The sequence below is a fragment of the Convolutriloba macropyga genome, chromosome 3 (assembly GCF_964194025.1).
Source record: "Convolutriloba macropyga chromosome 3, txConMacr16.3, whole genome shotgun sequence".
In the NCBI taxonomy this organism is placed as follows: domain Eukaryota; kingdom Metazoa; phylum Xenacoelomorpha; order Acoela; family Convolutidae; genus Convolutriloba; species Convolutriloba macropyga.
In genome coordinates this window covers 57,421,050-57,443,560 of record NC_134470.1, presented here as the reverse complement: position 1 = coordinate 57,443,560, position 22,511 = coordinate 57,421,050, and the positions used below count along the sequence as shown (strand labels likewise).

The 22,511-nt window shown below is 33.9% G+C and overlaps 1 protein-coding gene across 1 annotated transcript in view; it reads left to right on the top strand.

Moving 5' to 3' along the window:
• LOC142336674 (protocadherin Fat 4-like) overlaps window positions 1-22,511 on the top strand; it is a 172,603-nt gene that overhangs the window by 136,277 nt on the left and 13,815 nt on the right. Inside the window, exon 24 of the mRNA XM_075385584.1 lies at window positions 15,258-15,451. Within this exon, the coding sequence (XP_075241699.1) occupies window positions 15,258-15,451 (194 nt within the window). The remainder of the gene's footprint in view (window positions 1-15,257; window positions 15,452-22,511) is intronic.

Genomic DNA, 22,511 nt, shown 5'->3' with positions numbered 1-22,511 from the left:
GGAGTTGGTACTCCTAAAATTGGATGGATTTCTGACTCCTGAGCACACTGGCGCATTAAGGAGAGAAAATGCAATTTTGAAAGACAGGGTATTAACTTTGCAAAAAGATCTTCATAGATCATCCCAACAGTTGTGATCAGCTGAGAAAGAAAATGAGACTTTACTAATGGAAATGAAACGTTTAAAAGCGAAAAATTATAACCTCAAAGAATGGATTGAGGAACTCAAATCGAAAAGTACCAGAAAAAATGAAGAAATACTTCAAACCCATTTTTTTGAAGGGGGAAAAGTAATATAAATTTACAAGAGGATTTAAGTATTGAAAAAGAGGAAACAGAGAAACTAAAGAGAGAAAATGATCCACTAAGAAGGGAAAGAAACAAAGCAAGACTTAAGTCGCCGGGCAGTAACGATACCAATAACAAGAGGCAGTTGGAACTGCTACGAGCAAAATTTGATACTATTTGCTCGGCAGTAGTTACCGCTGAAAAACCTAGAAAACAGGTTCAGAAGAAAAAGCCACGAAGGAGGCTGGCCTGTAGCCAATCTTCGTAGTCATCCTCCGACAGAAACTAAACTGTAAAGTAATAAAAATAATCATAGAGTTTGGTAACTCTTAAATTCGTTCCCCAAATTTCATAACAGTTGGTACTGTTAGTCTATTTTTGTTTTCTTATTACAAGTTTTACTGGTAAATAACGTTTACCTCTTTACTTACGACGTTTTATTACCGCACGTGGACGTGCTCTCTCTGGGAAGAGAGAGGTGTAACAAGCCAAGATTCTAGTGAGTCATTTCGCTTAGTTATTCTAGCTTGGTAGTTAAGAGTTCGTTGGTCGTTCTTAAAAAGTTCATTGTACTTTATATAAGTCAGAAATTGAACGCTTATCGGTAACATGCGGTACAAACCCCCGAGGCGGAAGAACTCCCAATATTAGATTGTACATAAATTTCTATTTCACTGTTCTGATTTCTTACTTAATGCCAAGCCAGCGCTTAGAATTGAATTCTTCCGACTCAATTGTTATTCAAACCAAATGTTAGAAAAAAACATGTAAGTTAAATAAGAGTATTTGATAATAAGACTTAGAGATTTTCTGGATACCCTTTATCATAAAACCCAAGTCGAACCCATGCGTATTGAAGGATTTGAGTTTCAAATAATAGATACGGGTAGGGTTGCTAGAGGGTCACCAAAGGTCTCCACGGCTACGATATCGCACTTCATGAGCGACACCGCGGTTTCACGGAAGTGGTTGTTTGACATCTAGTTCCAAGGTATTGAGAATCTGGCGGTGTCCTGATAACTTCAGTCTTGGGGGTTATATCATTGAATGAAGCTCCATGTGTTTGTCCGTTGCGTTAGGATCAGGTTTGGTTCACTAGTTCCATCTCGCTTTTCCATCTCGATAAGTTAGGCGTGTCTTGTATGCTCTCCAATGCAGTAGATTCCTGGATTCGTTGGAAAGTTGCATGACTGTTATCTCCGGTTTCCTTAGACTTGTCAAAGTGCCTGTCGATGACCGTTAGAGAGAGATCAGGTTTAGGACTCCAATATTTTAAAAATAAAGCCACCGTATTTAATAACCTGCAACGTTTTTCTTTTTTGCCGGATCTGCTTATTTTGTTTTTCAGTGACTTGACTAATTTTGAAGTGCGTGCGCTGTTTCTTTTGTTCTGTGGAACTTAATTTAACTTGGTGAATTTCGAATTGATAACTTTCTCCTGGATCTAGGAGCAGGGGCCTAATTTGGTCTGTTTATGGACTATTTTTTTAAATATTATTATTTCGTTTCTTATTATACATATCTTGTCTATGGGCTGGATTCGATGCGTCCAATTAAATTGTTTTGCTCGTTTTTATCTGATTATCCATTTTTTGTTGCTGCTGCACCTTTCCGAGGTGTAGTTTATGTGTTCTTTCTTGTTCAGGGTAAAAGTAGATTTTGTCGGTGCCAGACTATTGCTTCTTTGTGGCAGAGCCCGGGTCGAGGTTTTGACAAAAAATAATGTAAGATTAGCGGTGAATAGCGGTGAAAAAAAACTTTTTTCACCGCAAAGCGCCCGCATCTTTTACCGTTGAATGCGCTGAAAGCGGTGAATTTTTGTACGAATTGCATTAAATTTTGCTGTGAAAAAATTTTTTTTTCATCGCATTCACCGGAATTCTTACAAAAAAGAAACTGCCGTACAAGGGTTCGAAACTCTACCTCATGCGTGTCACCAACTTCATAATCCACTGCGCCATCTGTCACTTAATGCACTGATATTTCCTGTGAATATAGCGCGGCACTGATATTTCCTGTGAATATAGCGTTGAAATTAGCGCGGTGAATATTTGTAAGATTTGCGATTTTAGCGGCGATAAATTTTTTTCACCGCATTCTGCTGGTAGCTGTGAAAAATTTTTTTTCACCACATTCTACTGGTAGCGGTGAAAAATTTTTTTCACCGCATCCTGCTTGTAGCGGTGAAAAATTTTCTTTCACCGCTTAACCGCTGAAAAAAAAATTCACCGCTTAAAAGTTTTTTTTCACCGCATTCATCGCATTGAACGCAAATCTTACACTTTTACTCAAATTCACCGCAAATCTTACATCTTTTAGCGATTTTTAGCGGTGACACCTCGATCCGGGAGGCGGTTCTGGTGATTTCGGGTTTGTCGCGAGATTATATTGGTCTCGACTGGATCTAGTTGTACCGAATCGTTGATTACAAGCAAATCTTCCCTGTATATTTTTTATTCTGTAACATTTTAGTAAGATAATGATTTCGTTGGGTTAGATTCGGAATTTTTATCCAAATGTCAGTGTGATCAGAATCGTATGTGGATTCTTTCAGTGCTTTAATTTTTTGGCAGGTTATGATTTCTTTTTTTTTGGGAGACTTGCTTTCATGTCTATTATCGAATTATTAGAGTGTCTACCATTTTCGTGCAAAACCAGTTATCCCTCGTCTGGTGGTTTTGGGTTCTGAGGCTCCGAGTATTGAAGTTGAATTTGCTTCTGTTTGTCTGCAATCATGATACCTTATAATCTGATCACACTGGATAGTTGGTTTCTCTTCCTATTGCGATTCTTTTTCTTGTTCTTCATCTGTTATGAGACTCTGAAGATCGTATATAATTATGTCTTGAATAAATGTAAAGGGTGTTATTTTGGTTTCCTGACATGGGTATTGCTTTTGTTTAGGTTCTCCATCAGTTGAAAATACTTCTTGTTGTCAAACTTATTGTTTAAACTTTTGTTCCGACCAACTTGTGGGGGGAGGAACTATACTCTCAAATGGTTTTTTTGTAAGGAAAATTTTGACCGATCAATATATTCATCGTAGAGAGTTGAAACTGGTATCACTAAAAAGCGTGTCTAGCGCAGAAATTGGAATTAAAAGGATTTTTTTACAGGGAGCTATCGAGTTTTAAACTCTTGAGAAAAGTAGAGTAAATTCCGTTGTTTTTATTCACATTTTCCGTAGTTTTTTTAAACAAATTTTTGTCAATTTTACTAAATTTTGTTAATATTTGTTTGAAAAACTTTATTGGTTTTACAGTTAAGGATAGAGAACGCTTGCCAATTTGCTTTATCCGAGCTTTTTGGGTTAATATTTCTGCTCAATTTTTCAAATTTGAGACTATTTTAAAATCAAAAAAGGCTCCAAATAAGCTTTTGTTTCCTACTTCGTTTGATTTTGCAGGAAGTAGAGACCTAACATCTGCTCCCAACATCTGCTCCCAACATCTTTGAAAAAATCAAAAAAGATAGATGTGCATTCGCTTTCTATAAGAGTGTTCTAAAATTAAATGTTTGCTGGTTTTTCGAAAACTAAACCTGTTAATTAAACAATATGCATGTTTTTTTGTCGTTTATTGAAATATTTCAATTGCTAATAGAACAATTTATTGTTTTGGTTGGACAGTTATAAAAAATCAGGGCCAGGATTGAACTCATCATGGATTCTTACAATCAATAATTATTCGGATTAATTTAGCGCGCTAACTTTTTCAATATTTTTTCGCAGTTTTGTTTTCTTTTTATGTTGAATACTGACAAGAAGTATTTCAAATCACGACCCAATCACTGAAAGGCACTATCTATATCAAAATAAGGCCGCAAGAAAATGAAGTTTGTCTTCCGAGAAAAGCTGACACTTTTTGTGGCTTTGACAATGCACTTTAGAAAACTTTAAATGATTTCTTTTAAAGTCATTTTTTGCAGCCTGTTTCCTAAGTTTTATTAATTACAAATTTAATTGCGCTCCTATAGAGCTGCAGTTGAGCCTAAGGTATGCCTTCATTTGTTATCTAATGTCTCTTATGACTTTGAATGTATTTGTTTTAAGAGAATATTAATGAAGTTTTGAAATTTTTCATCTTTTATTCTTATTATTGTCCACATGCAGCTTAATCTCAGCAGATTTTTTCTGTCCACATGCAGCTTAATCTCTCAGAGCAAAGTTAATTCCACCAAAAAGGAATCTACTCTTTATATTGATTTTATGATCCAGTAATGTTTATTTTTCTTCGCCTATAACTGTGGTTCTTTGTTTTCTTACGGCATTTTTCTGTCATTCAAAAGCCCTAATTGCATCTATAGATGTTCAAAAGAATCTTTTTACTGAGTTCAGAGCTGCAATTTTTAATGATTTTCAATTAGTTTTCTCAACATATGCATATTTTTCTGTGTTTGGGGTTGTTTTTTTCTCTTTTCAATTTATCAAATTAAAGGTAGCTTCAACTGCCATTGTAAAAAATCCTGTTTAAATGCTCCAGTGGATAGCCTCTAGTTTTAACGGCTGCGCATACATGGTCAACCCAAATTGTTTAGGTTTTTTCTTTTTGCCTCTAATTGTTTTTCTTGTTGTCCTTCGGCATATTTATGACAATGAAAGGCATTGATTGCCTCAACGATTGTTTATTTGAATCAATATACTGATATCAGTATATAGCTTAAGTTTTTAAAAATTTTTACCTTCTTTTTTTTAAAGAAAACATTGTTTTCCCAAGTTTTGTTCTCTTTGTCGTCAAAAAACAACTAATTTTTATTATTGACAGATGTCAATTATTTTCTGCTGCTCTAAACAATGTTTTCTTTAAAAGATGTCTATAGGGCTTAGAAATGTGTTTGCATTAAAATTTCGCGAGTTTTTGATACTGGTCAATATTTGTGGTTCATTTTGTGGTCTTTTCCACTAAAAGGCATTTTACCTAGAAGACCCAGTTTACATCAAAAAGGACCAAAACAAATTATTATTTTGCGTTCGTCAGAATGGTTTTTAATGTTTTATAGGTATAATGGCTTCAACATCGCGGCTTCGATATACTGCTTGTGAAATTTCGAATTGGCCGTATTTGCTGATTTTTGTCATCCTATGATTTAGTCTAAACAATAAAAAGCACAATATGAGTCTTGAACGGCTACAAATTGATAAAGCGTATGGATTGTTTGAACACTTGGGAATATTTCTTGAAAATCAGTGGAAATCTGAGCTTTGTCACTTTTATATTATTTCTTTCAATTTAGTAGCTTGGTCTCCGCAACTACTGGTCGCAGCCTCTTTCTAGTAAAACATCCAATCTTAAAAATAGTTTTTTTTGAAACTAATGGTTTCTTGGCTTTGGTACCATGGATTTTCTGAAGAAAAGTGTGGTTTTTGACTTTTGGGTATTTGCTCAATTTGAGTTCTTTTGTTTTTTCCACATTATCACACTAATGGGTTGGCCGAAATGGCGTTGAAAAGTGCAAAAATTACGATTAATAAATTACGTTTAATGTTTTCCGCGATTAGCCTGGTGTTTCAACGGTTGCTGCACCGCATTCTTGTTAAACTCAACTTTTCTGGTTCGTTTTTGCTGTTTTTTTTGCATTCGTCCGACATATTACTGATAAAATTATAAACTAGCCTCTCTGATGAGCGGATTTGATACGAAGTGATTTCAATCAATTTGAAATCGTTTGTTTTCAAAAATTGAAATGTATTTTTGAACTTTGTCCTTTTTGCTCTTCTTTATTGGCCTATCACCGAGTCGCATTATTGAGAGTTCTTATATCTTATCCAATGAACATCTAATCAAGTACAGGTTGATTTGATTTGTTTAGATCAGATTTTATCAGATTCTTTTTCATTTTGTTATTTTCTGTTTTTTAAACATAGTCGTCCAGTTTTGGTCGTAATTAATGTTTGCTATTATTTGCTTTTGTGTGTGTCTTGTCCAGTACTCTCATTGATGGCAAGTGTCATCGACTCTCTAGTCCAGCATTAATTTTTCACTTAATTGTTTGTTGAAAGACATGTGATTTTTTGAACCTTTTCTTTCTCTTCCTCATGTGGTTGACTATTAAATCAAAATGTGGATGGAACGGGGTCGGAACATCATGTGAGAACGCACATTATCGAGCCTCTTTGTTGTTTTTATGATAGTTTTTGAAAAAAAGTTCTGCAATAATTGCATCTACACTAACTGCCGCCTTTCCGGAGAATTTTTGGATCGAATTTGTTTGCTTCTCATTTGCTTCCTGATTGTGAGGTTAGCCCAGAGCTTCCCACTAAAATCTGTAGTACCTCAATTGACTGTCCTTCAGCTGCGGCCTCGACCGTCGCCGTCACTGTTGCGGAAAAGTTTGCTAAAACGTCGGAAAATGGTTTGAACATAATTATAAATTTTGCTTTGTCTCCCACCATGATTCTGATGCGGTATCTACTTTTTAGATGAGCGGTAAAAAACTGTAGAACTAGTCTAACTTTTTGACTTTTTCACCAAGAACTTTAAGGTATATATCTATCCTTCAACGAGATAGCTAAACAGTTCCCTTTTAGGTTTGGCGCATGGTGGTAGACACTAGCTTGATATGGTTCTCGTTTAAGAAAGATATGAATTTGCTTTTAAGTCAGCCTGAATGACCTTTTTTTGGAACCGTTGTTTATTCTGATGTCTTTGAAGAAATCAATTGGAATTTGATCTGCCGTATATTTTATGAATATTTCAGCATTTCATTTTAACTATTGGTGCACCAAAACGTTTTTTGATGCACATTTTTGGCAGGCTTCTGTCAAAAAAAACTAATTACCATTTCGTAGTTACGTCTTTTTAAGGGGTTTAGTTTCAAAGTTTCAGTTCCGTTATCGTTGTTTTTATGGTTTTAAATGCCCTTATGTATATATGGCAGTTGCACTTTAGCGATACCAGCTTCCCTATTTATCTTATGTGCAAACTTGGCAATACACCTTTCCGTGATGTTTTCGGAACGAAAAGTTTGATGTCAACAGTTACTATCCTCATTGCAGCTACAAAGTTTTCACCTAAGTGTCTGTACGGGACCTGTTTTAAATTGGGCCGCTTGTTGTTCCGACCCCCGCTTTAGTGGAGAGGGAGGAACTAAATTTTCAACTGTTTTTTTTGTTCAGACAATTTTGGCCGATCGATATATTCATCGCAGAGAGTTGTGAGTGGTATCATTAGAAAGCACGTACGTCCTAGAATATGGAATTTAAAAGATCTTTTCAAATTCACTTTTAACAGGGAGTTATCGAGGTTTAAAACTTTGTGAATATTCTCAGTTTTTCTTCATCTTTTCCGTAAATTTCGCTAAAATTCGGCTCAATTTTGATGATAGAAAAAAGTTGAAATTTTTAATGATACAGTGTTTTTTTTCGTTCAAGATAGAGGAGCGTTGTTGAATTGTATGATTGAAATTTTTTTGGCAAAAAATGTTGGTAAACTCTCCAATTTTCGAGTTTTTTTTCATCAAAAATTGAAAATATGCATTTTGATCCATTTTGTTACAGTTTGCCAGATGTAGAGGTCTAAAAACCTCTGACACAGGCTCCGTAATCTCCAAAAGATCGCTAGTTGAAATTAGGCGCCCTATAAAAGTCTTCAAAAAAATGCCTTTTTTTGCAAATATAACTAAAGAATTATACAAAAATCATCATTGTTATTTTGATTTCGGAAATATTAAACTTACCGAGTTATCTACTTCACAAACATTTTTGATAATTGTGCGGTTTTTGTGGACGCGCTGCAAAATCAGGGATAGGTTTAATCTCATCGTGCCTTCTTACAATCAGAAATTTTTAATTTTTCTTTGGGCGGTGTTATTTTTAAAGTTTTTATACTGACAAAACCTTCAAATCACGTCTCCATTAATGACTGCTCCCAATCACGTGAAAAATAGTCCAATCGTATATCTTGTTTGTTTTCAGAGAAAACCTAATGGATTCTATGGTTTTACGTAAGTTTTAGTAAACCTTACGTGAATTCTTGAGTTTTGCCTTCATTTGTTATTCTTTTTGCAGTCTCATTGCTCATTTTCACAAATCAAATAACCAAATGGCTGCTTCAAGAGTTTTAAGTGAACCTATACAATGCTTTAGGTTGTTATCTAATGTCCCTTATGACATTGAAAATAACTGTTTTAAGAAAATTTCAGTAACTTTTTGAATTGTCAAATTTTTAAATCTCATTTCTGTCATTTTTAGCTTATTCCCAATAAAAACAGGTCAAATTTCATTAATATAATGCACATCATTTTTTTATGGCGGTTGTTGTTAAATTACGGCTTCATGGTTTTGGTTCTACATGTTTTCATACTGAAATTTTGTAAATTTTGGGAACAATTCCTCATTTCTGCGGCTCTTTTTTGGTTTCCTTGGTGAATTTTCACGTTACTGAGCAGTCCAATCGGAAAAGTGCTTAAAATACGCAATTGAACACTTTTATCTCTTTTATAATTATTGGTTTGAAGGCTGCGATTCCGTTCTGTTGCAGAATTTGATATTTTACTTTTTAATTTTGCCCCGTATTTAAATTTTTTGTTGTCGTATGCAATATATTGGTTAATAAAAGGTCTCAATTGCCAACTAAAGAGATATAAATGAACTCAAGGACTAATTTTGGTATAAAGCTTATGGTTTTAATGACTTTCATATATTTTTTTAAAGAAAAATTAAAGTGTTCTTCAACTTTTCCCCTTTGTTCTGATTTTCCTAACTTCTTCGAACTTTAAAATTTTGTATCAGTTTCGTAACTTAGCCCCATTTTTGAGAGACCTCGTTTATATATTGTTGAACCAAACAAAAATTTCTCTGTTCGTAAATAGTTTTGACTGGTGTCTTTAGTGCTTAGTGGATTTGTTTTAGAAGGGTTTTGTGAGTTTTAGATACTTTTCAACGTTTGTGGTTTTTTTCGTCGATAGTCAACTAATAAAAAAACTTGATAATGTTCAATGGAGACCGGAATTAAAATTCAAATTTCTCGAGTTTACTATCTTATAAAAGTAATGGCATGAACACTGTGATTTTGTAAAATTGTTTGAAATTTTCTGGTACTGCTTGAATTTGTTGTAATTTATAGTCTTTTGACTTTATCTCAGCAATAACAAGCGCAATTAGTTTTCCATCTCGTTGTAAACTCTGAGGTAAAGTGTCTATTTTTTATTTGAAAGCTTCTGTTTGTCATGAGTTTTTGAAAATAATTGTTTTTGAAGGAAGACAATAGATTTTTGAGCTTTGCCAATCTTATTTCTCTTAAGTTGTAGCTTAGTTACTCTATCGACAAGTCACATCCATTGTCCAGTGAACTACAATTTTCTTTTCAGAACTGCTTTATTTTCCTCAAATGGTCTTTGTTCTTGGTTTTCTTTTCTGTTTTCTTTTCACAGTATCACAATAATGGCCAGTTTTGTTGCCATTTGAAAATATATATTGATTATTCATTTATATTGTTTTTATATTTATGTTGCTAAGATATAATGTTTTCTTTTTCATTTAATGATTTGTTGAACGGTATAATTATTTTTTTAATGTCTTCCTCATTTGGTAGGGATTTGGTGGGATATTCCTCAAACTTGTAACTGTTATTCCCTCGAATTGCATTTTGCAGTAGATGTTATCAAAGTTGCAGACAAGGAGCCACACTGTCCATCTCAATAATCTGATAATATACGTTTTGTCTCACTCTATATTTTAAGTAAGCTAATTAAATGTTTGTGGTCTGACTGAAAGTGTCTAGCGGAAAGATAGTGTTTAGAGTATTCGACTCCAATGACTGTGGCCAACAACTCATTTTCAGTACAGATAAAACTTGTTTTCATTGTTAGGCCTTCTACATGTATAGTCTATTGGTTTTGCGGAGTTTTGATTTACCATCGTGTCGAGCCGACGGCCAGGATATTATCATCTGCTGATAATATGGGATTTTTTGGGGCGTTGTAGTGGGCTAAAATCATTTTGTCGGATTTCAGTGTTGATTGCATTGAATGCCTTTTGTTCATATTTGCGATCTTCCCCAGTTGTCGTGGTTTTATCCTTGCGCCTTGCGGGATTTTTGGTAGCATAGTAGTTTTGTCTGTCTGGTACCCCAAACCAGTTGTTATATGCAGGAATAATTTTGCTTTTTGCTGTTGAACCTTTTTAGCTATCTTGTTGTAGTTTACTCTAGAATAATATCTTGGTAGTGTTGTTTCTTCCGTACCTGTTAGAGGATTTGTTTATCTTCATGGCCAATTCGAGTTTCAGGGTTCCATCAATTTTTTGGAATATAGTACCATATCCTAAGATATTATCATATCCGGAAGATAGCCCAGGTTGAGGTCGCGCTCGAAATCGCCTCTGATCAGACCGTTCCAGACAAGTGGGACCTCTGATCAGACCATCCCAGACCGAAGTGACCTCTGATCAGACGAGTATGCGCTCGAAGTTCATTGTGCGCTAGAAGTGCGCTCGAAGCCACCTCTGATCAGACGAGTTTCAGACCGAAGTGACCCCTGATCAGACAAGTTCCAGGCCATTGTCCAGACGAAATCCATACCATTGTCCAGACTAAAATGCGTTCGAAATTGTCTTATCAGAGAATGATTTTGAACATGAACAAATCTCTCAATATCGTTATAATATATTCATTTCATCTATCATTTTATCAATCTTATATTCAGCTAACAAAAAATCAATCCTGAAAGTATTTTTAATGAAAGTAAATCGAAGAAAATGATCAAGAAAATACCTGAGTATGCCATTTTTTTATGCTTTTACTCGAAAAAATGAACTTAGACAGCTCTGCATAAAAACGTCTTGATCTACTTTGATTCAAAATCTTTTCTTGAGGGGACCGGCAGTTGTTATCAGCTGGGCCCCTTGGTTCTGATCAAACTCATCAGATTTTCAGATGAATTTCCGATCAGAATGCTGTTTTATTGTTGACTCTTACCCGAGAGAACAAAAGTCAGTGAGAAAACAAAAAAAAACTTGAAAAAAATAGCGCTCGAATTGGTCTCTGGTCAGACCAGTGTGCGCTCGAATCGGCCTCTGATCAGACTAGTGTGCGCTTGAAACTGCCTGTGATCAGACCGTCCCAGACCAAAGTGACCTCTGATCAGACCGTCCCAGAACAAAGTGGTCTCTGATCAGGCAAGTTCCAGACCATTGTCCAGACAAAAGTGCGCTCGAAGCCTTTTCCAGACCATGTAATTCGAGCGCACCGGGAACATGTGTGCGCTCGAAACTCGTCTGATCAGGGGTCACTTCGGTCTGGCCACCTCGACCTGGGAGTTGAAGATCATATCGGGAAGATCATACCCGGAAGATAGATATAGAAGAAGTGAGAGAAAAGTATAGCGCTGATTCTTTTTTGTCCAAATATTAAAACAAGATCTGTCACAGATTTTTGGCAGTTGTGCTTGAACTCAATTTTTCACTGATGCATCACTTTTTGGTGCTGTGACTACTGGGCTTAGCAATTCATTTTTCACCACCTCTGTTTATTGGGGTACTTGGTCTTCACCGATAAACTGATATGACTAAATAGGCTTTAAGTTTAAAATGTAGGTGTTAGGTGTATTGATGCTAGATTTCTTTATCTCTCTATTATCTTGTTATGTTAATATAATCTTGCTCTAACATTCGATAACTGCTTTTTTAGAGCTTATAAGTTTAAAGGGTGTTAAAAACTTACAATTAAGTCAGAGTCCAATTATGTGTAGCTTTGTTGGTTGAGTTTGTTGAGGTGTTCTCTCTAGTAGCGCTTTATTATCTTTATTTTTATAAGTTTCATACTGTTTAACCATATTATCGGTGAGGCGTTGTGTTCTATTATCCAACACTTTAAATTTTGCTTAGATGTTAGCTATCAATTTTGCAATTTCTGATGATAAAATAGATAATGGTGCACAATTGCAATGGTCTTGCCGTTGTCGTGAATCTTCGGTATAAGCATGTTTTTGGCATTTATGTCTGTTGTTGGTGATGATACACATATTTGCGTGTCGTTTTCTTCAATTCTGCATTTGCAGCTCAATTCTGTGTTTTAATTTATTTGGTTTATCTACTTTTTTTCTCATAGGTTCACTTCCGGTCTGATGAGTTTTCTGAGCTTTTTGGTCTATTGTTGTTTTACTTGGTTTACTTGTTGTCTCAGTTGTTGTTTTCCTGAGGTCTTTTCGTTTTGATACTTCTGCATACTTTTGGAAAAGTCCAACTTTGCTTCAATTTGGGCTTTTTTCATTACGCCGCAGAGGGATACCCAAACCTTCACGGGCAAATATGCCCGATTTGTGTATCTCGTGTTCGTTTCTCCTATGTTAATACAATGAAAACGCCACAAAACTGCGGAAAATAGCTACTTTATCAAAAACAGGCAAAACTGAAGGGAATTGCGCAAACCGTGTTCGCAAAAGTGTCCAAATTGTAGCGGCGAAATAAAAGTACAGGCTATGTATCCTAATTTTTGCGGGTTTTGTATCACCAATCTGCTCCATTTATGAATCTCTTTTTCGCAAGCAACGTAACTTGATTTCGCATTATAATCTGCAATTCAGCCTAATTTAATGCGCAATTTGAGCATAAAAGTGATTAGTAATTAAAGCTTTATTTTTACTAATAGTACTTATTATTACTTATCAAAGGGTTCCTACCCGGTTTATTGAATCTAGTCCAGTACATCAAGTGGAAGATATGACAGCTCATTAAAGCTATGGCGGTTAAAGATATGGCGGTTATTAAAGCTTTATTACTACTACTACTACTACTACTACTACTACTACTACTACTACTACTACTACTACTACTACTACTACTACTACTACTACTACTACTACTACTACTACTACTACTACTACTACTACTACTTTTTTACTACTTTATTACTACCTGTTAAAAGGGAATTAGTAATTAAAGGGTGTTACTTATTAAAGGGTATTACTACTTATTACTACTCTTCAACCAGTTATAGTACATTTTTACTACATATTAGTACTATTTTTTACTACTGATTAAAATCGGCCAGTCCCACTTTGATATACAAACCTTTTGTTGAGCGGGGGATTTTTCGGGACAAAAATCAGTTTTTGTGGCGCTGGGACGTACACTTTAAACCTTTGAAAGCTTCAATGAAGTCCTTTTTAAAGTGCTCTTTACAAAGTATTAAATCACTGCATGCTCAAAAAGCGCGCGTTTAATTAGGCTCAATTGCAGATTGGAGAAGCTTTTAATGCAAATATTAGATACTTAAAATGAGCGGAAACGTGCTGCAAGACTTGTCAACTGTTTTACAATTTTAAAGTTCTTTTATTTCGCAAGATTGGCGAAACCCCTTTTCCGAAAAATAAGATACAGAGGACGTCACTTAATTTCCTTCATTTTAATTATCAAATTTTTGAGCGAATTTTTATTAAGGCGGAAATTTTGGGGTATACCCCTGCGGTGTAATGTTTTCCGTTTCTTTTCGTTTTTTTGTCCAAACACATCTATAACTCCGCAATCAACGCAATTTTTTGTCTTGATGGATGATATCCATTCGATATATCTACTCTCTTTGCTGCTTTAGTCCTGTCAATTATTGTCTAGTTGTTGATGATTGTGGTGCTTGGTTTCGTCTGTAGCCCTTCAAAACTTTTTCTGTTTCTTGAAAATGTCTGCTGGCATTTGCTTCCGAGCTTGTACAGATAAATAGCTTGTGTTACTTTTTTGGCTACTTTTTAGTTTATCTCTTATATTAAAATTTTTTTGCTGTTTTCTTTGGAAGTTTAACAAATTTCGCGTTCAGACTCATTGTCGATTTTTACCTGTTTCATTTTCTTACTCTTCCTTCTCTTCCAATTCTTACAGTTCTTGCTCTTCAAATTTCTATTGCCACAAATTTTTCAACTTGTTGGTTAGTTGCTGTGTCTTTCAGAGTTTTTCCAATTGTGTTTCCAATTTTCCAATTGTGTTTCCCGGGAATTGTGTTTCCAATTTTTTATTGGTTAATGGTCCGAAATTTCTTGTAAACGCGTTCTTTGGTTACTTTTGTCTCTAATTTTTGACTGCATATGCAATTGCCGCCACATCTTTTGCTACCTCTTCCTCAAGATCTATTCGTTATGCGAGTACCATAGACTGGCAGATTTTTTTCGTTGTTTTATGGCTCTTCGTAAAACCCTATAATATTTTTGGGGGGTACTCAGCTGTTGTAGCATGATCGAATTTCCTTGCAGTGGCGCGTTATGAATCCTCGGTTTCTCGTTTGGAATAAAAAACATCAAAAGTCTATTAATTAGAACTCATATCATAACTTACTGATTAAGCTTGTACAAGATCTAAGTAGTATAAAGTGTATATCATTATAAAGGAATTTATGATTAACCGAAAGGTTGGTGGTTCGAGCCCACCCAGGAGCGCCAATATGATCACGACGTTGTCTATCCTTCCTTCTTTGTCGTATCATGTCTCTTTTGTTCTCATTATTTCAAGTTTCAATTGCTTCGTTTACTCGTTTGGTTTCATGACATCAAAGGTTACAACTCATATCTCTGCTTACATGACTTTCAATAACCTTATCACATTACAAAGTGATACACAATCAACAAAACAGGGCATGCACTTTACAATATAATGGAGAAGTTAATACTGGGCATTAACATGATTAATTAGTCTGTCTGTATATCATATTAGTCAGTGGAGGTGAGGGTCAGCGCAAGTCTCGGCGGCTCCGTTATCGCAATAATCATCTTGATGAAATGCGAATTCTTCTCATCAGGTGACCTCCGAGTTGAGACGTAATATGGACCCTTAAAATTTGTTGAAAAAAGTGAAAATTCCAGTGATTGGGGCGATTGATTATTAGAAATGCGGCTTTTAGGGCTAAATTGCGATGAAAATCTCACCGCTATAATTTATGGCGCTATGCGGTGAAAAAAATTTTTTGTCGCTATTAACTGCAATTCTTCTTTTACTGCTTCTCTATAAAGCTCGGCCAGGGAATGAATAATTATAGATCTGTTTTACTTCAGACGGCCTACGCATTTGAGGTGCGTGAAGATGCCAATGTTGGGTACCAAGTGGGAAGGGTAGACATACAGAGTAATGCAAATGAGGAGAGTGCGAACAACCCCGACGATGCAAAGTGTTCATTCACAACTGCCTCCTCCTTTTTCTCTATTGACCCCAACACCTGTTATATCACGCTGGTGGCCGCTATTGATAGGTGAGATGAATATGTGAAATGCCTAGCCTCTTTTCGGACCTAATTTTTTCTTCCTCTGGACCCAAAACCCGTACTGTACGGTTTTATTAATTTTTACGCCTTCAGAAAATTTGATAGATACCCGAGTAGAACTTTCGTTGATTTCTTACAACAATCAGATATGACTTCACACTGTCATAGTTCATTTTAGTCCCATTTCAGTGTATGATTACCAAGAAATCAATTATTATCCTACTATTTTTTAACAGAAATAACACATCAGTTTTAATTATTGGTTTCAATTGTTGTCGATAAGGCATCACATGTCATTCCCAGGCATCACATTGTGATCCGCTGAAAGAACCTATTAATTGCAAAGTTTGGTGCTGAATAGAATAATGAGCCCAATCTAGAATGAGCTCAATTTTTTGAAATAGGTATACAATTAAAAGCTACTGTTTTGGTGCACCCAACGTGCACCTAAAGCGGACTGCATATGCGATACACAAAGTTTAAGTGCCTTCTGAACACATTACATAGGAATTGTAGGAACTAGTCATTGTATTATGCATCATTTAAGAACTTCTATGATTTCAAGGAATTCTTATCAATTTTGTCCATAAAATGAATATTATACATTTTTTAGACTTTCAAAAGCGTTGCTTGATTTGCAAATGATTTCCACGAAATCTTATTTGATCTTTGTATGACTACTAAAAAATCTTACAGAGCATAGAGATCTTAGTTCGATGAATAGGAATTATATATGAACTAGTATAAAATCAAGAAAAGTTGCACGATGGGTGACCGGTTAAAATTTCATTATAATGCAAAAGTGATGATCTTAATTGAAGGTTAAGTTTCATTTTTGTGGACATTTTTTATTGTATCAGAATAAAAGCAGAAACCAATTAGTATCAATTTAGCCTAATTTGATGTGATAGATTTTTTACAGTCATTGTTTTCTTCGAATGTGAAATTCGATAAAATCCTTGATCTAAAGTTTTTTGTACACTTTTTTGCAACCATTGATACCTTTTGTATGATCGTGTTAAGTTTTTGACTGCTTTGAATAAAAATTGTATTGCTCCTAAACTTTTTCTAGTCTGATAAAGGACTTGGAGATAAATGTTTTCATAGAGGAAAAAACTTTAACTTGAAAACGGGATTGAATATTTTCCCTTTCAATGGTGCTGTTGTTGACGGGTTTCGAGATCTGTTTATACGATTAAACAAAATGATATTATGTAAGAAAAAGTGGTTGAAATTTTAAATAACAAGGCGGCTCGGTAATGTGCGATCGCACATAAGGTTCCGACCCCGCTCATCCAATTGACTACCAAATGAGGAACAGATAGAAAAACAGAAAAAATTCAAGTATTTTTTAAAAAAAACTGGTCTATGAACGAAAAGATAGCCTCCACAGCAAATAACCCAGTGGAGTAAAAAATGATGCATTAGATTGATGAGATATGCCGATATTAAGAAAGCGAGCGAAGACGAACGGCAAAATCAAACAACAACAACAAACACTAATTACATCAAAAAATTAATGTCAGTTTTAAAAACAAAACTTAATAACAAAGTCAAAATAGCGTCAGATAAAACTGAAAATGAACAAATAACTTGTAATTCACCAGCAAAAAATTGCTATTAACCAGTTCATAATAAAGCCTGGTAACAATTAGACAAAAAAAGAAGAAAAACTTTAAAGTTAGAAAAGTCACTGAATTTAAAAAAAAAACAATTAATTTCAAAGTAATGAAAACCATAAGGAGTCAACTAAAATATCCTATAGAATTACAATTACCAATGCTTCTATGGAAGGGAATTAACAATTCTTGGTATTCAACTTTTTATGCAGTTAAAAAAAGAACAACAAATAGACATCAAACTAAAAATCAATTAAAACTTGCCAGAAAATGCTTTGGAAGCCGTAAAGCCATACTTTGGCCCCCAAATAATGTTCGATTGCACCTTCGTCGAACACCAATACTGTATTATGTGGCCACTCATTAATGAAAATAAGCAACAGTTAGACAAAAAAAAATGCAAAATTATTTACTTGTTTTCTTTCGAAAAAAATTTATTTCCAAAGACATGAAAGCCAATAATTACAAAATCAAAAAGTTGAATAGGAAGGCCAAAGGAAGCCCTTGAGACCTGAAATTATCCAGAATATGTCTTACGTCTACAAAAAGAACGTCATATATGACAAAAATCAAAAATTCATTTAGTTTTTTTTGTGAAAAACCTGTGTGGAAGCCAGTAAAGTCATAACGAATTCTCTTAAAACATTAGATTTTGTTACACCAATCCCTTTTGACACCTTCCCTTGAAATGTATTATGTGGCCTCTCATTAATGAAACTAGGTAACAATTAGACCAAAAAGAAAAAAATCAAGGTTATGTAAAACTTGTTTTTATCGAAAAAAATCTGTTTCCAGACATGAAGGCCATTAATTACAAAATGAAAAAATTAAATGGGTTCGTTTATTCTTCCAAAGGAAGCCTTCGAAACCTGAATTTATCCAGAACATGTCTTACGTCTACAAAAAGATTGTCAAATATGACAAAAATCAAAAATTAATATATTTTTTTTTGTGAAAAACACGTGTCGAAGCCAGTAAATTTATAACGAATTCTTTAAAAACAATAGATTTTTTGGCACGAATCCCTTTTGACACCTTCCCTTGACAAAAATAATGTCATCTTTAACATTTAGTTAACGAGACCAGGTAACAAACAGACAATAAAAGGAACAAAATTGCAAAGTTGAATTGTTTTTTTTTTCATTTTGGAAAACAATTGTTTTCAAACTCATGAAAGCCATTATCTATCTTCTAAAATCAGAACATCGGCTCATCTATTCTTCCAGGGAAAACCAATCAAACCGGGTCATACAGGAAATTAAATACGACTAAAATGCCAAAGTAAAAACGACAGTTAAAGACAAAAATAAAAAATTCAATTAAATTCTTCAAGAAAGTATTGTCGAAGCGGTAAAGAACCACAATCTATATATTTAAGGATTTAAATATCATCAATTCTGCGTTTTATTTGAACGCGAAAAATGTGATATATGAACTCACAATAACGTGATAATTTGACAAAATTAGAAAACATGAAAAATGGGCAATTACCTAAAAATTAGAAAAAATTTGTAAAATCAAGTAGTATAAAAGCCAGAACACCATAACTTAAATCGTAAAACCTCAATATCGACTAAATTTGAATTCAACAGAAAGAAGGAGCACTCGTTGATTGCTGACACTAAGCTACAAGTTGACCAAAGTAAGAGAAAAATGGAGGCAAATTTCAATAAGCCTTTTTTTATTTAAAAATCAAATTTTTTAAAAGTCAAAACGACCATAAGTTTTCAAGCAATCAACTAGATAAATTAATTTTGAGCTAACTAGGAAGCCAATAGGACCTATCACCAGGGAGCTTTGATTTGAAATGTTCTGTTATTTAATTAATATAAAATGATCAAATTTTTTTTTATAAAAAAATCGACTGATGACAATCCGATTTATGTTTGGATTGTAACGGTCCAAGATTGGTACGGAGCTAGTCCTGCTAATGTTGATTTTCCAATAGGAATATTCAATTTGTGGAATGTCATTGATATAGATTTTTTGTTTGTTAAAAAATCGAAAGTAAATGCTGCGTTTTTGATAATCAACGAATAAAGTTAGCAAGAAATGGCAAAGTTTTATTAACAGAGCACTCTCAACGGAAGATGAAGTGAAATTAGCCCTCTTTTCAGTCTACAAAGATTGTGTTAGTGGTGTTTGGTTGTGTCATTACTTTTTTGGTTTATGAAGATGCCGCACAACAACGAAAGAACGACAATTAGATGCAAAAACAAAAAAAAAAATAATTTTTTTGAGAGAACGCTCTCCAAGCCGTTAAAACATTACGCTATTCCCTGGAATCTTTTTTAAATGTTCTCTTGCACATTTCATCAATGCCGATTGGAATTATCTTTAATAGGAAAACTTGAAAAAAATAAATTACGACCTAAGCCACATATGGACAGAAAAAAATAGAAAAAATTCTCAATTTTAAAATTTTCAATGATATTTTTTATGACAATTTTTTTCTGAGAGGCATTAGATAATAACTGGATGAATTGCTTAGGTGAACTTATAGATCCGCTTAAAAAACCGAAGTGAATAATAGATTAGTTAGGCGAAGTCATGAAATTGCAAAAAGAATGAAAAATTAAGGCGAAACAAAAGAAATCTTTCAAAATTTACTAAAACACATATTCAAAGCCAAAAAAACTTGAGCTTTTCTCTAAAGACAAAAAATTTTTTCATTTTATTAATTTTGTTGTAAACCAAATATTTCTTGAATTGCGACCCGATTTGAAATCACTCTGGTTGATAATCAACATAAAAAGAGCATTAATGCGAAAATATTTTGAAAGAAACCGCCCTCCAATTATCGATTTTAAGAATCCAAGATTGGTCTTAACTTAGCCCCTTTTTTTGCTGCGCGTCCAAAAAAACCGTCAATTATTCCATACGTTTGCAAAAATGATCAATTAGCAGGTGAAATTTTTCGATAAAACAAAAACAAATTTTGGATTTTGCTTAATTATTTTGTTAATTTTTTGAGAAACCGGCAAAATTTTAATTCCAGAAGACTCCTATAGGAAAAGAAGGTACCACTATATTTTTTGGAGTTTTCAAAAATTGTGACAGCGTTTGTTAGGTCTAAACTTCAGGCTTATTTAAACAAAGTGGTATTAAAAAGCGTAATTGGAGCCATTTTGATTTAAAAAGTCTTTAATTCGAAAAAATTTAGAAAAAGAAAATTAACCAAAAGACTCAAATAAAACCAATGGACAAACCTCTTCAATCCTAAAAGTAAAAGCAATAACTTTGTTGTTAACAAGTTTCTCAAATTTTAGCTAAATTGACAAAAAATTTGGTCAAATAATACGAAAATGTGAATGAGAACAACGGATTTCTGTCTACTATTCACAAAACTTTCAAACTCTCGGCAAAAAACGAAAATAAAAAAACTGTTGAATTCCAAATTCTAGGCTGGGCGGGTTTTATTAACAGAGCACTCTCAACGGAAGTTGAAGTGGAATTAGCCCTCTTTTCAGTCTACAAAGATTGTGTTAGTGGTGTTTGGTTGTGCACTTCCTGCACATTTAATCAGAGTGGACTAAAGAAACTTTTTTCGTGCTGTTTTTGATGAAAATGTCTGAATTTTGTGCAATTTTTAGCCAGAATTTGTGACAAGCAAAATCAATGAAAATAGCCGACAATGTATTTTGTCTTTAAACGTAAAATCAACAACATTTTCATGAAAAATTTTATTAAATTTTATCAAAATTAGCGAAATTTTATTCAAAAATTCCGAAAAAAAGGTGAATGAAATCAACGGAATTCACTCTATTTTCTCGAAAGTTTAAACCTCGATATCTCCCTGTCAAAAACGAATATCAAAACAATCTTTTTAATTCCAAATTCTACGCTGGACAAGCTTTCTAATGATACCAGTTTCAACTCTCTACGATGAATAAATCGATCGGCCAAAATTGACTGAACAAAAAAAAATCCAGTTGAGTATATAGTTCCTCCCCCCTCTCAAGAGGGGTCGAAACAATTAAAAAACGATTCCTCTTCTCATTCCTTCAGGGAGTGTACTCTCAAGATTATTTGTGGACGATTGTTGCCAAAAATCATATCCTGACGTACATCAAAAAATGTAGACTCCTTTACGAAGCCTTAGAACAAATAAAAACTAATTTCAGGAGAATTCATGCGTTTACCAATAACTTCTGAGGCATAAAATCTAATTTGAATTCCAATCCAAAAAATGAAATATCTTGACAATGAAATCACATTGTTGAAATTTCAGTCCATTTTAATCTCATTAGCGGCTTCTTCTTATAGTCAGTAGAAAAAAGCCAGAGTTACCCAAGTAAGTTGAAAAAAATGTTTTTTTTGTAAAGAAAATTCTTGCTCCTGAAGACAAGAAAACATAAGTGAACTGTTGACTATATTAATAGGTTTTAGGGCTGGTGTGTATGTTATTAATCAAGTAATTATATGAAAAAGCATACAATTTTAATTTCATTTCTTTGTCATTGACTTGAATGTTGTTACCGTTTGTGTCAAATAGCAGCTTAAATCTCGAATTATTAACAAAATTTTAGCTGCTGTTATTTTGTTGTGTATAATCAGACCACTATTTCAAAGAGACAGCTATTCCAATTTCAACTTCGAAACTTTAATAAAAAATCAATAATTTACCAACTTATACCAAACCTAAATAAGTTATACCAAACCTAAATAAGTAAGAACGCTTGTTAATGTGCGTTCGCATATAATGTTCCAACTCCGCTCATCCACGTTTTGATTTAATTGTTCACCAAATGAGGAACAGATGGAAAACTTACAGAAAATTTACAAATCGTTTAACAAACAACTAAAAAAATGCTAAATTAGAGTGCTGAGACCTGCCATTTATGAGAGTATCGGACAAGACAAACATAAAAATTAAACAATAGCAACTAAAAACCAAAACTCGATGTCTAAATTTAAGAAAACAATTAATAACAAGAAATCTGATAGAACCTGAAACAAGTTAACCGGTACTTCATTAGGCAAGATATGAATCATGTCAATAAGGAGACCCGGTAACAGGTCGCAAAAACTTCAAGGTTAAAAAATACGCTTCCATTTTTGAAAACAACCAATGTGAAACTGGATTAAATATCTGCAATTGCACTTTTATTCAAACGCCCATTGGGCAAATCCATTTGTGTGACAATGCGGCAAGAAAACAAAAAACTCAGAAATGGACATATCACTAAACATCACACTCCTTTTATGAAAATGCGCAGTACCAAAGCAAAGAAATCATTAGTTGAAAATAAAACCAGTAAGAGGATTGGATGTATTTCATCAGAATGTGGATGCAATATGTCGTTATAAACAACATTAATCAACCTTAACAAAAACAATATAAAACTGACAACGCTGAAAAATCAAATGATTTTTTTTTTCAACAACAGATGAAACATTTACACTGCATAAGAAGTTTTTTGAGATTG